At 49.6% G+C, this 15,626-nt stretch overlaps 1 protein-coding gene across 1 annotated transcript; it reads right to left on the bottom strand.

Annotated features, from left to right (window-relative positions):
- Positions 1–340: 340 nt before the first annotated feature.
- CLDN1 (claudin 1) lies at positions 341–11,801 on the bottom strand. The gene is made up of 4 exons (XM_063407953.1): positions 11,492–11,801; positions 3,314–3,478; positions 2,774–2,858; positions 341–2,288 (listed from the first exon to the last, which is right to left on the bottom strand). Exons 1-4 carry the CDS (start codon positions 11,712–11,714, stop codon positions 2,126–2,128), a joined length of 636 nt encoding a protein of 211 aa, XP_063264023.1. The 5' UTR covers positions 11,715–11,801; the 3' UTR covers positions 341–2,125.
- Between the last annotated feature and the right edge of the window lie 3,825 nt (positions 11,802–15,626).

The raw sequence follows: 15,626 nt of genomic DNA, 5'->3' as shown, positions 1-15,626 counted from the left end.
TTCCCCATTCCTGCAGCTCCCACTCCCCTGCAAGGGGGCCATCTGCCTTCCCCCTGCCCCTTCCTGCTCCACCCAGGGTGCAGCCTGCCTTGCTGAGGAGCAGAGCAGACCTTCTGGTTCCTGGGCTGCAATCGTGATTACTGGGTGAGTTCCTGCCAGAGGCCACAACTGCCTGACTCACTGCAGAAGATCTGTCCCCACCTATGTCTGCTGTAGATACACACAGCTAAACAAGCTCCATCCTGGCAGGCAGGCTTCCAAAAGCCCAAGTCCCACTCTCCACTTCTATGTGCACCGTTCCAAGTTCTGCTCAAAAACAAGAAATGAAGTAATAGTCTGATTTTCCTTAAAAAAGTTCATTTATTGAAATTGTTTAAACACTTTGTACAAGTTCCCAATAAAAGCATCTGCTCCCTGGCTCAGGGTTAATGCAAATACAAAAGCACAGACTTCAGCAGCTCTTTAATGTGACCTGAGCTGCCACCTCCCAAGACAAGAGGTCTCCTGAGGCAGCTGCTGTGCACAGGCGATTCCCCATGGAGACGGGGAAGCCACATGGCCCAGCTCCAAGTACAGGCCAACATCAACTTGAGCCTGAAGCAAATGCTCTGGTTGGTTTCTTTTAGCAACTTTATGCTGTGGGAGTCAGGTAAAACAGAGGTACAAGGCTTGTACAGACCACCAACGTGGTACAGCCAAGAGCTCAGCCAGAGGCTCTCCCTGTCTACAGAAGGAAATCAAGACACTTGATGCCTCTGAACATATACACAATTATAAAGCCTGGTCAGAAGCACCAGTTTCCTTCTATACAAAAAGGCTGAGCTTTGGAGAAGTGGCACCATCCCTCTAGGAATCACAAGACTTAACACCCAGTGTCAGCCAACACCAAGTGACTGACGGGGTGTTTCAGGGGAAGGGGTGGGAACTTTTGATGAACAGCATTATTATTTTTTTAGATATGACTCAATATGCAAGGATGGCTGTATCTTTAAAATGGTTGTTTCTTCCTCTTTGGTGAGCTTGGATCATAAGCAAATGCCATAACCTTTGGGTCAGTTTTCTTGGAATTTGCCTTCATATCATCACTGAAAGTGTTTACAAGAAATAGACAGGATGGAATGGCAGCGTGTGAGGTATCTTTGGGGAAACATCAGGGAGTGGCAGTGCATTCAGTTTGGTTTAACACAGCTAGCTGCATCAGGCAAACAGATTGGGAAACTCAGCCCAAATGAGAAAGCCTCGAGGAAAGAAGAGTGTTAAAAGGTGACCTGTAACACACACAGGGGGATAAAGCTTCAAGCTCGGCTGCCAGGGTGGGAACATGGAGAAACAATCACTGGCAGCACTCAGTGTCTAAGGAACAGCCACAGCCTCACCAGAGATACAGTGAAAACAGAAGGCAATCCTTTTCCTTGAGCTCTTCCCTGGCACCAGGGAAACCTGCAGATGCTTTGGGAGTCTGGTAACTTCTGTGGTCTCTACCTTACACTGCATCTTCCATTAGTCAACAGCATGTGCACAGACAATGTGGATTTCCACTTCAGTCACAGCAATTTGTTTCTGACCCTTTGCATGGAAAGGAGGGTACTGAAGATGATGCCAATAAGACAGTACAAGAGCATTTTACATCTCTTCAAACATTCCTACATGTAAAGCCTTTTCCCCAAAATTATGTTTCCCCTTAAGCTATTGGTTTCATCATTTTGTATATATGTTCCTTTAATTTCTACACACACCACACTGGGTTCTAACTTAATGGGATATGGGACTGAATTTTTACCACCTATTAAAAAAAAAAACAACACAACTAAAAAAAGCACCAACATCCGTCTATAAAAACAGTATCATTTTCCCTTTTGCTCCCAAATACCAAAATTAACCCAAGCTTGGAGGTTTCATCTTTCCAGTGGCAATACCTATGAATCTAGGCTAGCCTTCCTCCACGGGTTGGGAGAGAAAGGAGAAGTTACGTCCAGTAGCAAAGAGGATTACAAAAATATACATATTTTTGGGATAAGAGGAAGGCAGAACCTAGAGCCTGGACTCTGCTCAGGACAGTGGCATTGTAGTGTCCTCTCCAAAATGCTTTCACTACCAATGCTGGTGGCTCCTTTTCTTTGTTTTATTATACATAATCCTTCCCTGTGGAGGAGGCATTTTTTGGGTAGCCTCGGGTGGGTGGATATGAAGTTTCTCTCCGTGGACAGGAGCAGCAGAGGAAGGATCCCCCCAGTATGGCCAGAGATGAAGCTGCCCAGCCAATGAAGAGAGCTGAACCAAACTCAAATCTGCAGAAGAAAGAAGGGAGAAAGTGAGAATCACTGTAACCCAGAGATATTACTTGTAGTAATACATTAACTCAAAGCAGAAGGAAGCAGAAACTGGGATGGATGTGGCTTCCTATAAGGCAGCAGCTTGGAGCAGTCAGGCTTTGCTGACCCACAAAGAGCAGTGCTGGGTTTCTCCAGTATTTTGGGTCACCCTCAACAGCTGCAAGCCAAGCTCTGTGTAAACCAGGTCTTTAGCATGTAGTTGGGTAAAAATCACAGAGGTCCCACCAGTGAGCTCTCTGGCAGTGATGTCACCTTGAAGCCAAGACCCAAGAGCCACAAGGATAATGAGCTCCGGTCCCAGCTCTTTCTGCACAGCCTGAAGCCAATCCAGCTAGGTCAGAAAATTCCTTTCTTTGTTTTGAGTGACTGCTACTCAAAACTAAGCCCTGGGAGTATTTGTCACGCTCAGCTACAGTGTGTTATACGAAATGGGTCAGTACCTGGTGTTGACGGGGGTGAAAGGGTCATAAAAGGCCCGAGCCACTCTGTTGCCATACCATGATGTGGCTACCAGCGCTGCCAGACCTGTACACAGAGAGAACAAAATGTCATTTTGTTAAGAAAAACAATCAGCAAAATCACTGCAAAAATAAGGATGCAGCAGAATCAGCATCTGGAGTAAAGCTGAGCTGCTGCTACCCTGAAAGTTCTGAGCTGTTCCATTTAGTGCTGGTTGGGAGAGAAGAACAGATTTGATGTTTCCCAGTTACACAGCAGCAAAGGCAGGGCTGCTCTGCTGACAGCCTTTTTTCCACTGAAGCAGGGTCAAACTCAGCTCTGCCAACACATATGGAAAGGTATGAAGTCCATGTAGAGATTGTAATGCCAGTGCCAAGGAGCCTCAGGTAGCCTGAATGAAAGTTCTCTAAGGAGTTTTCAGACCAAAATGCCCTTGGAGCAACACATGAAGCCCTCCCACATCCTATATGCCACCTAGGAAACCGTACATTTAACACTCAACACGTCTGCATGTTACCAACCTGAAATGATGAAGATCACCCCACCGAAGACAGCCATCCTCATCTTCTTCACCTGGTCATCTTCCATGCACTTCATGCATTTCATGCCTGTCACAGCAACAAACACTCCAACGAGCCCCAGGAGTATTGAAGCCACCATCAAAGCCCTTGTGGCCTGCAGACTGCCTGGAAGACAATAGGATTTAAGTTACCCACAAAGTTAACTCAAGATACAAATAGAAATTCAAATTACTGGGCTCAGCAATCTTGTATCTAAATATTACTGCTCCTTGATATACAGGATACATCCCAGCAAGCCATTCCTTCTCAACTTTAGTCTCAAGACTCATGCTTAAGGATCAGAGGACTCTCGGCCTCTTCTAACATGCATGGCAAACAAGGGCATGCAGCGGCTTTTTGCAGGAAATGACCTGGGAATTGCCCTCAGACATCTTTTGTTCCTTGATCATTTGAATCCCAATTGGAAGGACATACCTGTTTATCAAAAGAAGTATTCAGATTTAGGCTCTATCTTGACAAAGTACTTAAGCACAAGCTTTAATATGAATAGTGACATACATATGAATAGTGCCACAGCAGACAGCAAGGCCCATTTACTGCTTAACACTTCCAAAACCTGTTTTTTATACAAATAACTCAGTGCTGATTTAGATTTTTTGTGCTACATTCTCCGTTTGAGTCCCAGAGGGTACAAAAATACAATTGCAAAAGAAATAGGACTTTCCCAGCTAATTGAAAATAACTAGTTTTCTTTTCTACTTTATTTTAAGAAGTATTTTGCTTAATTGACTCAAAGATATTGAAATGCTTTAAGAGCCTCTTGTGCTTTTGAGGAGTTGGAGCAGGGGGTGATGCCTCCCGTAGGTAAGCATTGAATTTGGCTGAGTTGTCAGCAGACAGACTTGATGTACCTTGGGATTTGGTTTTTATATGGACTTATCTGAAGGTGTGAACACACACTAACCCCATGAATGTGAGCTACTGAACTTACCAAAGAAAAGTAGTGATGTAAATTAAGTCATTACTAAAAAAACCCTCAGGTGACAAAACACCTGACTAGCAGTGAAATAAGAGCCTGAGCTTTATTGTCTAGCAAATCAGGTTTGTTTGAACAGAATGAATTTTCATATACAGCCCTGTAAAACCCTGAGAACAAACAGGGCTGGTTAATAAAATGAGTAAGCTCCAAGGAGCATGCTGTAACCAAGGCACAGGTGTCCCCTGACACACAATCTCAGGTCTGAAGTTCACCACTCACAACACCCTGGCTGCATCCTGGTAGAGCTCTGCAAAGCATTTTAGGCTTGAACTGCGAGATTTAGGCCTTTAACAGAGCACACTCAGTCAGGGCTGGCATGGTGAACCCATCTGAGTCCCTGCCACATAAATGGGTCCTGTGGCCCAGTCTGAAACTCAGAGCTCAGACTGGCACTGGCCAGGAGAGCAGAGCCACACAGCCATCCTCTCCAGCTTCTTTACTACATTTTGTCCCACAGAACTGCTTGTGCAGGAAAACTCCTGTGACCCACACCAACACCGGGCTCTAATTCTGCTCTGAAACAGATCTCGATCTGCCCCTTGACACACAATATTATTGTTCTGTAAATAGATTATAAAACCAGTCAGAAACAACACAATAAGAATGCAATAATCAGAGCAACAGGAAGGAACACACTTTCGTAAGATGAGTGTTCACCTTCTTGGGAAAAATTCCTCAATCAGCTGGGCTAGTATCTCTCACTTCCTTCAAAGGGGAAGGTGACACACCTCTGCACCACCCATGGGTTAATCAAAACCCATCTGCTGCACAGATGTACAGAAACCCATTAACAAAGCTATTTGTCACTTGAGCATAAATCACACTGCTGTATCCAAACTCGTTTTTAATTGATTTATCTCCGATGTCAGAGATTAAACTCCAAAAGTAATTTCTACCTCACAAAAGCAATGCCAATGTTCAGAAAGACTTCAGCTGACAGGTTACCACCCAGGCAACCAATTCAGGTGCCATACATTTAAGGCTAAATTGTACCCTACAGCAGAAGCTCTGGAGAGGCTCATGGGTAAATACCAGTTATTACTAGGCATGGGAAACCATCTTTTCTGCAGAGATACCAAACTTGTTTTATCAAGACTACAGTAAGTTTGGCTCAGTCTTGCTGCAGAAGAAATTGTTTTATAGGAGAGGGTTTTGAAAGAGTTCTTTCATGAACCTCAAAGTAGGCAATGCTATCTCTAAAAACTAGAAAAACAGTTATAAGGGTGGGAAGAAACATTTCACCTTCACACACAGTGCCAAGGGACAAACACAGGAAAATGCTAAAAAAGCTTCTATGACCTCTAAAAACCCAACTATGAAACAGACTAAAATCTCGAGATGTATAAGTATTAACTGGATGCATGCCATGATGGCTTTGCAGAAGCAGCTGAACAAAATACAGCATTGTGAGCATTCCCCAGGGCTGCCCACTCTCAGCACACCCTGGTGGGACAACTCCTAGTGCCCTCACCCCCTCCCTCATGCCTGCCTCTGTGGCATAAGGGGACAGAAACATATAGTGGGACAGAAACTTGCAGTGGGACAGCAGAACAGGTTGGAGCCTTTGCAGAACATTCTGTTCCTTTGTCCCAAGAAGCTGTAATGTGACATGAGGGTGTTAGCCAACCATCCTCCACCCGCCCTGTGCTCCCAGCACAGCCTGGGAGGCAGAGCTTTTGTCCTCCAACCACTTTTGCAATGTGTGCAGTGCACTGGCCGCAGTTAATCATCATACAAGCTACCAGTTATTAACTACACATTAACAGAGGTGCTGTCAATGGAAGCTGCACATCCAGGGGCTGGGAAAGCTACTTTAATAATAGTTCTGTTGTTCACATGGGCCTTTCCAGATGCTTTAAAAATCCAAAATTATACAAGTACAATATTGTCTCAACCTGCTAAACAGGACAGGCCGCCGACAGCAAGTAGAAGTAATCCACAGCAATTTAACTTTACAACTTCTACCATATTAGAGGGAAAACAGGATTTCCCCCACACTCCTTACTGCTGCAACTGTCTCGCCAACAGGAACAGGAAAGCCCAGGCAGTCTTGGGAGCCCTTGGGGAAAAAAACAGTCCTACACAAGGTAAGACAAACTGGTCTGGCACCAAGCAACAGCTGTCAGATGGCAACAGTATTTTGTCAATACAAACCAGTATTGACTCTGAAGCCAAGCCTTTTTATTGCTGGTTAGCAATGAGAGACATGGCCTGAAAACCCTACAGCAACAAAGCAGAAAGAACTGAAGAACAGAGGCTTAAAACTCCTGATGACAATTAATTACAAATGTGCATTCTGCAAGGCATAAAATACCACCCAAGTCCACGAACATGCAGCTGCAGCTCACACCGGTTTCACACAATAAACCCCACGTTTTTTAAAAAAAATACTAACAAACCATTCAGTTATTGTTAGTTGTTTTGGACACAAACAACCTTATTCAGTTTATCTGAAGCCTAAATAATAAGTTTTCCTTCCCACATTTATCACTAACTGGGACAGAAGTAATTGCTGGTAATTGCTTTGCTATATAAAAAAATACCTCAGTACTTCACCTGCAGATATTTGAGGGTTTTCTCTATCATCCCATTTCCTTATTCAATCTGTTTATGTCATTTATATTACAGAAAAGCTGTTGGGAAAGTGCCACGGGATTTTTGTAATGCCTGTTTGTAAGGCAAAATTGCTGTAATGGCTCTGTGTGCAGATTATTCTCTGATAGGGATGCTCATCAACTGCCTTAATTTAAAATAAGGACTTTTCCTTCCCTTCCCATGGGCCTTCATCCAACTAACTGATGACAGAATACAGATGAAATAGATGCTGTGGATTCCCTCTAATCCTTATGAGGGAAGTTACAAGCATCCCTGCAGTACAGGAACCGTGTTCCACTGTCCACCTCTGAGAGAAGGCAGCAGCCTTCAAAGCCTTCCCACCCTCATGAAAGCTTCCCTGGAAGGAGCCACAGCTGAGATCCTGCTGCCCTGCCCCGCCAGCATGTGAAAGTTACTTTTGTGCAGTAGACAGGAGACTGAAGATCTGAGCAAGCAGTAACAGCTTCAGAGGTGGCCAGCAAACATCTCTCACACTTTGCAGTTGTTCCCACTACACCCAAAAGCTGCTAATGGCTTGGAGGCTTTCAACCCCCTAACCAGAACCTGCAAAGGCCCACCTTGCATACCCATCAGCATCAGATTCCAGTCTGGACACTTTCAAAGCACCTCCCTACAAGTCTAAAAGACTATCGAGCTATTGAGCCAGGACAGGGACTCTGGGTCCTGCTTTTTTACAAAATGGGAAGGCTGGGAACTCCCTACTGCATGTCCAGTGCAAAAGAGGCAAGTTCAGTAGGTAACAGGGCCTTGTACTCTGCATATCTGAGAGCAAGTAAGGTTCAGTGCCCTCCTACCCTTACTGACAAAGATTGGTAGTAAGACAAGCATGATACCACCATTTCCAGATTCCTGGTTAGAGGAGACCTGGGCAGCCTGTTTTCCCACAAAGCCTGGGAACTCCCTTACCAAGAGATTTAGTAACACATAGTAACACCAGCTACTAGAAGCTGCTTGTAGAGCAACAAAGCCAGTGTATTGCAACAGACTCCCATCCATCCCCTCCTGCAGACACTCCAGGGCAGTGCACAGGAACAGCCTCGGTGGCATTCCAAGTAACCCTCTACCTTCTCAAAGCCAGCACAACTGAGACTGTTTTATCACTCAATCATGATTTTTCATCAGGAAGGAACAGGGATTGAGAAACACGGTAGAAAATTAACCCTTAAACCACATGAAAGCACAGATACCAGCAAGTTCCACCTGTTTAATCAAGATCTAAAGATGGAGAATTGGACATATGTCCCTTATGCTTTGTCCCTCCCTGGGCCACCATCCCAACTCCCCTATCACCAGAACGAAGCAGCAATAACCTGAGCATGAACCATTCCTTCCCCCCACCCACTCTCTTGCCCAGCTCCTGGAACAGGCTCAGCCAGGGTAGTAAAGGTGTAGGAGGGAAGATTTCACATTTCAGCCATGTTGCTTGACCCACAGGGCATTCAAAACCTTGTTTATTTTCTGGGCTAGGGCACAAAAGCTCATTGTGGATGTACTAGGTTTGGTGATGAAGTGATAGATGAGTCTCAGCTTGTCTCAAGCACAGAACCTCTCCCAGGAAAACCAAACAGGTCGATGAGTATCTCCAGCTAAAACAGCCTAGACAGGATCCAGAACAACATCTGCTCTGAACAGGAGAATGTGGTTAGGTGGGGCTGGAAACTGTCAGAGACAGGTACCAGGAGCCCTGCTCCTCTCTAGGACCATCCCCCTGAGACCCCGAGGAGCACAAAGCTAGCTAAGCTCCATGGACCATGCTGGAGGGCCACAAGAACAATGCTGAGGCTGTGCAACAAAGCCTTGTTGCAAGGGTGGCATTTGTTGCCTCTATGTCTGCGTGTGGCCACGCACTGCTTTTCACGTAAGCCAGCAAAACGCAGCCTTTCTGTTGCCTGAATAGGAGCAGTGACATAAGCCCTCAGCTGAACACAGCTGCGGGAGAAGTGCCAGCATGGGTGCACTCCAGCAGTGTGCCCACACGGGAAGCTGGAGGCCCCTCGGTTGGCTAATGGTGCTCATCAGCTTGTGCCAACCCCATCTGTGCCTCGCAGCCAAACACTGACACATCCAGAGGAATGGCAACAGCTACCAGATATTCCAAAACCTGCTGGCAAAGCCTTCCAGCATTCCCACAAACACGAGTTACTGCAGGTGCGAGAAGGTTCAGTCCTTTCTACAGGGACAAAGTAATTACAGATCTGAGCCTCTCCCGTCAGGGCATGAGGCTCTGACATGTGGCTCAGAGCACCTGGGGCATGCGAAGCCCTGGCAGGAAAGTGTGGCCAGGCAGAAGTTCTGCCCACACAGCTGTGCCACCTTCACCAGGACACAGATGAATGCAGTAAGGGAGCTCTCCACTGCACCTGTCCCGGGGTGTGGCTGCTGAATTGGGTATAAACGGTTCGGGGTTTTTGTTTGGTTTTTTTTTGCACCTCCACCCAAACCAGCACTGCTGGTCCCTGCCCAGGCCTATGTGGCTGCAAGAGCTTGAAGGGACACCAGGAGGGAAAAGGACAGATAAGCTGTATGTCCCCAGGCATGATCTGCTTGAAAGGGGGAAAGGTACAGCCTAAGTAAGGTGAGGGGCCACAAGAACGAGGAGCCCTTTTGCCAGCCCTCGCTGATTTTCCCTGAGAGGATAACAAACCCTTCGATCTCCCTGATATTTGAGAATTCCCAGGCATACTGTCCCGCAGAGGTCGGTGAGAACAGAAAAGACCACCACGAGGTCAGCCTGTCCCTGTCACCTGCCTCCACTGTAGCCCTGGAAGAGAAGAGCCCGTATTGTTGGCTGGACAAAGGTGGGGGAGCAGCAGGTTTCGGTGCTCAGCCATGAATGGGCCAGCCCTGGAGGGCTCGGGGCAGGTTTTGGGGAGCCAGTTCAAGGCGGGCTCCGCAGGCGAGTCTCATTTACAGCACAATGGGCTGCGCACAGCCCCCGAGGCAAAGTTACCTTTCGCAAGCCATCCAGGGGGTGGATGGAGATTCCTCACCGCTGGCATCCTCGCCCCCCCGCCCTCAGCGAGAGATAAGAGGCTTGAAGCTGAGCTGACACATAATTACCACTCCAAACACTCCGGACTGTGCGCTCAGCCCTGCCCCGATCAGCAGGGCCCCGCACCCTGCGAGTGCCAAGTGGGTGCAATCCGCACCTCTGCCAGCCGCGGGGCCACCGCGGTTTGGGACAGGGAACGGGTGGCACAGCTGTGGGCTGGCCGCCAAGGCGGGTCCGGCTTCACCGGTGACACACAGGATGGGCTGGTGGCAATCGCACTCGGGGACACTCCCCGCAGACCTCGCTTCACGTGAAACTGCCTGCTCATTCCTTTGGGAAAGAGAAGGTGACCAAGGTGGCAATTATTATTTTATTAATTAGGGAGGGATAAGGGTGTTCCAGGACTGGAGATGAGAGAGGGGTATTGAGAAAGTAGTATCTTTTTTTAACCCCTTTGGGTGTCAGCATAAGTTTTCTGTCCCAGCCCTCTAGAAACAGCCCTCTCTGAGGCTCCAGCTCGGCTTGAGCACCCCAGTGACACCCCAGCCAGCCAGGCTGCAGCTCCTGCCTGCATGCAATGCTTTGCCATCCCAGGACAGGATAAGAGACCCAAAGATTATCGTGGCATACTGGCCTGCCTGAAAACTTCAGGCAGTGCTACCTGGGCAGGACGCCAGCTCACCTGCCAGCCCTCTGCCTAAAAGCTCCACGGGAGCAGCAGCGGCTTTCCCAGAGAACAAAAGACCAAACCAGTCAAAGGCACACAGGATTCGTGCTCCAAAAGCCCACTCCGGCCACGCTACTGAGCTCTGCTCCCGCTCAGCCGTGCCCAGCGAGGGCAGCCCAGACCCTGGCTGGACCTACACAGCCAAAAGCTCTTGTTCGCAAACACGGCGTTTTCCGGAAAACACGTAGAGAATCTGGACTTTCCACCCCCCGGGACATATTGGGGAGGGGGGAACGGGCAGGGGGATGCGGGGCAGCTCCGGCTCCTGCCCGGGCACTACCCCTGGAGCGCCCCCGCTGCCCTCCCGGGAGGCGACACTGCCGAGAGTGCCCCAAAGCATAGTCACCGGGGAGTGACCCTCAGCTCCGGCTGGGAGAGCCAGCGGGGGACCCCAAGAGACACGCATGCGACCCCCGACAGGATAAGGAGTCATGAAAGAGATGCGGGACCCCGAGCCCCGCACCTTCAACCCCGAAGGGACAGGCTGAGTAAATCCAACGGGACAGAGGGCGTGAGACAGCAGCGGCACCCCCATCGCGCCAGGCACTCGTGGGGGAGAGGGGTGTGGGGACCACACGGACAACGACGACGACGGAGACAGGACACTGGACGTGCAATAGAACTGGCAAACCCAGTCCAAATATTTCAGCCCGAGCTTCGACGCGACCGACACCGACACGGGGTAATGACCCTGCGGGACCGGCACTCACCGCCCCGAGCGAAGCAAGTGGCGCTGGGGCGGAGGGGATGGCCCCGACGGGACGGGCACCCCGACACCCTCCCCACCTCCCAGCCCCAACTTACTCTCCAGCTTGAGCAGCGAGTCGTACACCTTGCACTGGATCTGCCCCGTGCTCTGCATGGCGCACGACATCCACAGCCCCTCGTAGAGCGCCTGGGCCGTGACGATGTTGTCCCCCGCGTAGGATGCCATCTTCCACTGGGGCATGGCGGTGCTGATGATGATGCCGATCCAGCCGAGGAAGGCCATGACGAAGCCCAGGAGCTGCAGCCCTCCGCTGGCCATGTCTGCGGGCCGGGGTCGCTGGCGGCCGGGGGACGGAGAGCGCGCGCTCCGCTCTGGCCCGCGCGCCGCTCTGCCGCCCGCGCGCCGCCCCGCGCGCTTCTTAAACCCGCGCGCAGCGCGCCCCCTGCCGGCCGCGCGCCGGCCCCTCCCTCAGGGCCTGCTCATGCCTCCGGGGAGGAGGCGGCAATCACTATTTTATTAATTAGCGAGGGGTGAGGGTGTCCAGGACTCGAGATGAGACGAGGGGTATTGAGAAAGTAGTACTCTTCTCTTAACCTCTTTAAGTGTCAGCATAAGTTATTTGCCCCAGTGCTGTAGAAACAGAGCAGCGCCCTCCCTCAGGGCCTGCCCCGGTGCCCCCTCCCTCAGCGCCTGCCCCCGGTGCCCCCTCCCTCAGCGCCTGCCCCGGTGCCCCCTCCCTCAGCGCCTGCCCCCGGTGCCCCCTCCCTCAGGGCCTGTCCCCGGTGCCCCCTCCCTCAGGGCCTGCCCCGGTGCCCCCTCCCTCAGGGCCTGCCCCGGTGTCCCCCGCCCCGCACTGCCCCTGCCTTTGGGCAGAGCCCTCGTGGAACGATCCCCTCTGTGTCCCATGCGGGGCTGCGCTGGCACCGCTGGATGTTTTGGCACCTCGAGAGGGTGTGCGGATCTGCCCCCTCCTCGGGCTGGGCGTGCTGAGAGCGTGAATTCCCGCTGGCCTTCCTTGGGACTGGCAGCCCGCTGCTGTCCTTCCCCTGCTGGAGCTGTAGGCTTGGCTCCCCGGCTCTCCCTGCCTCCCTGCGGGTAGGGCAGTGGGGACGGGCCGTGCCAGTTCCACCTGCCCAGCTGCTGTGGTGTGAGCCCCTTCCCCTTGCCCCAACCTCAGGCAAGGCAGGGGGCACTTCCCCCCTGGCAGATTTGCTGCCTGGCTCCTGGACGTGCAGCACACGTGGGATAACCGGCCACAGGGGAGGCAGTGGGACAATCATGGGAATTATGAGTACTCTGATTTTGAAGGGCTTTCAGAGAGGCAGCTGTGCAAACACTCATCATCCACGTACAAATCCAGACTTTTGAACCTACCGTTTTAATAGGGACAGTGTTCTGTACGCCTCTGCATTACTGGGAGAAATTTCACTTCAGTGATTTGCTAAGGTTTATTGAACCAGGGGATTATAGACCAGGAAGGAGTGTCCTCTCTCTTGGGTGTGTGTTTGTCCAGTTACTGTAGTTTCCCTTTCTCTTGCATGAATATTTGAATATTGACACATCCGGACTCAGAACAAGCCAAGGGAGGAGATGCAGCCTCCTTCAGAGGGCACGGTGTGGGCTGGGTGGTGCTGCCTGCCCTCAACCCAGGCTGGATAGAGGGGTCCTTCAGCCTGGACCTGCTGTAATCCCAAACTTTGAGATAAACAGGTGATAATTCCTGATAAAGATCCTGCTGGAGGTAGGGATGGGGTTGCATTGTTTTGACACCGTGTTTTGCTGCATTCTGATGACTTAGGAGATTTTGCTGGAGCTGCTTCCTGAGATTTGCAAACAGATAAAACAAACAGACCCGTGATTACCTGACCTGTCCTGTGCAATGCCAGGGGGGTCAAAGGGGAGAAAAGCCACTGCAATCTCGCTCCACCAGCCAGAGACAAAGCAAGGCTGGTTTGCTCTGAACACGCTTGTGGCTGCAGGTCTCCAGTGTCCAGGGAGCAGTGCTGGTGTGATGAAATCCACCCCAGTTACCTGGTAGCAAACATTTCCAGTTATGTATTTTTTCACTTTTGAAGGATCAGAGAGCTATGATTCTGCATGTGAAGAAATGGTGTTTTCCTGTGTCTCTGTAGACCACAGTTTTATACTTCTGGGAATGAAGAAGAAAGCAACAAAGTTTTCTTTGGCAATGCAGGGATAACAAAGTAGATGCATTTATCTGTGTATTCATGAGGGACTGATACAGAGAGCAGGGAAACCAGCACGATGCTGGCTGTTGGAGCTGGCTCCTGTGAGAAACAATTCCTTACCTGCTAAAGAGGCAGGGCAGAAACTCATGTGAACCTGAGGAGAGCAGAGTTAGTGTCTAGATTTGAATATTGACATCTGTGTAGTCATTTCAGTCCAATAATGTCCTTCTGCTAAGGAATGTGCAGTATTCCCGGTGCTTCAGAGCACTGAATTGACTCCCCCCTTTCCTGAGCCTCCTGCCAGCCCCCACCTCGACAGACTGGGCAGCTCTTCACTGACTCCTGCAGTGTAAGGTCAGCTCTGGGTTAAAAGTTACCAAGAGACTTTTAGCAGGTTAAATCCTTTGTCTACAAGCCCTGAGCAGCCAGGAAGGGCAAGAGAACCATTCTGTATGGGAAGGTCTTGGACTTTATACTGAACCTTCTAGGAAAGTACAAGGAGGAGTCCTGGGTACCAATGATCCGATTGCACTGGTACTGGGAGGGACAAGAGTGATCTTGGAGAAAAGCATGCACCAGCATGTGATGCATGCTGTAGCACCCTGACCATGCTGCTAGCTCCTGGATGGACTGATATTCATGGCCACTCTGTTCTTGGGAAAATTTGGCTCAGGATTTATCTTAGAGTTTGTCCTGGTGGCACTTTGGGGACAGTTTGTGCCAAAACTGTCTGTAGTGTGAGTCTGACTGCTTGCTCATACAGTAGAACAGCATTTGTGATCAGTTTGTTCCCCTTCCAGGAGGACACGGAACTTGGACTGGAGACAGCAATATTCTGTGAGGGTTACTGTGGGATTTCAGCCTGTGCTTGCCTGGAAATGGATGCTGTGCTCCTGAGGGGCTGTACAACCATCCCATTGCTCCTCTGTCCCTGATGGTGCTGCACTGGGCAGTGCTACTGGGTGACAGAGTGGCCTTGGGTCAAACAGAGCCAATGAAAGGCAATAAGGACACACATCCCTGGGCTCTCAGTCCTCCTGCAGTCCTCACAGGCTGCAGCACACGTTGCCAGTGTTTCTTTGACCAGGGAACATCCCTGGCAGTCTGTACAGAGTTTGCACAGTCCCCTCATGCACAGCCTCATGAACACCCAATTTGTGTTTTTGCTTTCTAGGGACAATTTGAGGTTGATACTTTTTATTCATGGTTCATGAAAGATTTCAAATCCCAGAAACTATTTCTGTGGAATCATCACAAGGAATTTACATGGCAAGATAAACACTGAAACTCTACTTTTCCCCTTCATCACTCATCAATGTTCTCAGTGCTCTGGAATTTGCAGTGGATTTTACAGTATCCCTAAGAGCACCCAGTCTCCTCTTCTGAACTTCCTTCCTTTCTTTGAAACATGAAATACCTTATTTTTTTTTTTTTCTTGGATGACTTTCTGCTCTGCTTCAATGGGCAAAATAAAACCTCTTTTTACCTCATAATCATTGCCTTTCCTCCTCTGTCTGAAGTGGGTGGATTTTTTTTGGTGGTTTTGTGTATTTTTTTTTTCCCATTGGAAGTCCCTAAGAGTTTTCACTCTATTTTCACCTAGTTTTTATACCTGACTTTTTTGAAATACCATTCCTTCAGATCATTAATCTCAGCTGAAAGACTTGGGTTTCTCCAAGATGTTGCAATCTCCTCTGTACTCTTTAGGCTAAAGGTACTCCCCTAGTGACAGTCCTTAGTGATTGGCCTGCTCTTAAGTAAACATGCGAGTTGAATTTTTTGTCCTTTACAATAGCATGAGCAAGTGAGAAGAGGCGTGTGTGCAGACAGTCCCTGAAATCAAACTGGGATGTTTCTGTCTGCAGGTAGAGAGACTCTCTTAATTGTTCAGAGACATTGCCCTGTGTGCCACAGCCCTGGCTGCACCGGCCAAATGCTCAACACCTTGGTCATGTCCCTCCCCTGGGCGGTGTGAGTCAGAGAGCAGCCTCAGCGCTGCACTCAGCAGAGATCCCGGCTCTGTGGGTAGTAAACGATACCT

The sequence above is a fragment of the Prinia subflava genome, chromosome 11, assembly GCF_021018805.1.
Source record: "Prinia subflava isolate CZ2003 ecotype Zambia chromosome 11, Cam_Psub_1.2, whole genome shotgun sequence".
Taxonomy (NCBI): domain Eukaryota; kingdom Metazoa; phylum Chordata; class Aves; order Passeriformes; family Cisticolidae; genus Prinia; species Prinia subflava.
This window is presented reverse-complemented; position numbering and strand designations above follow the sequence as displayed.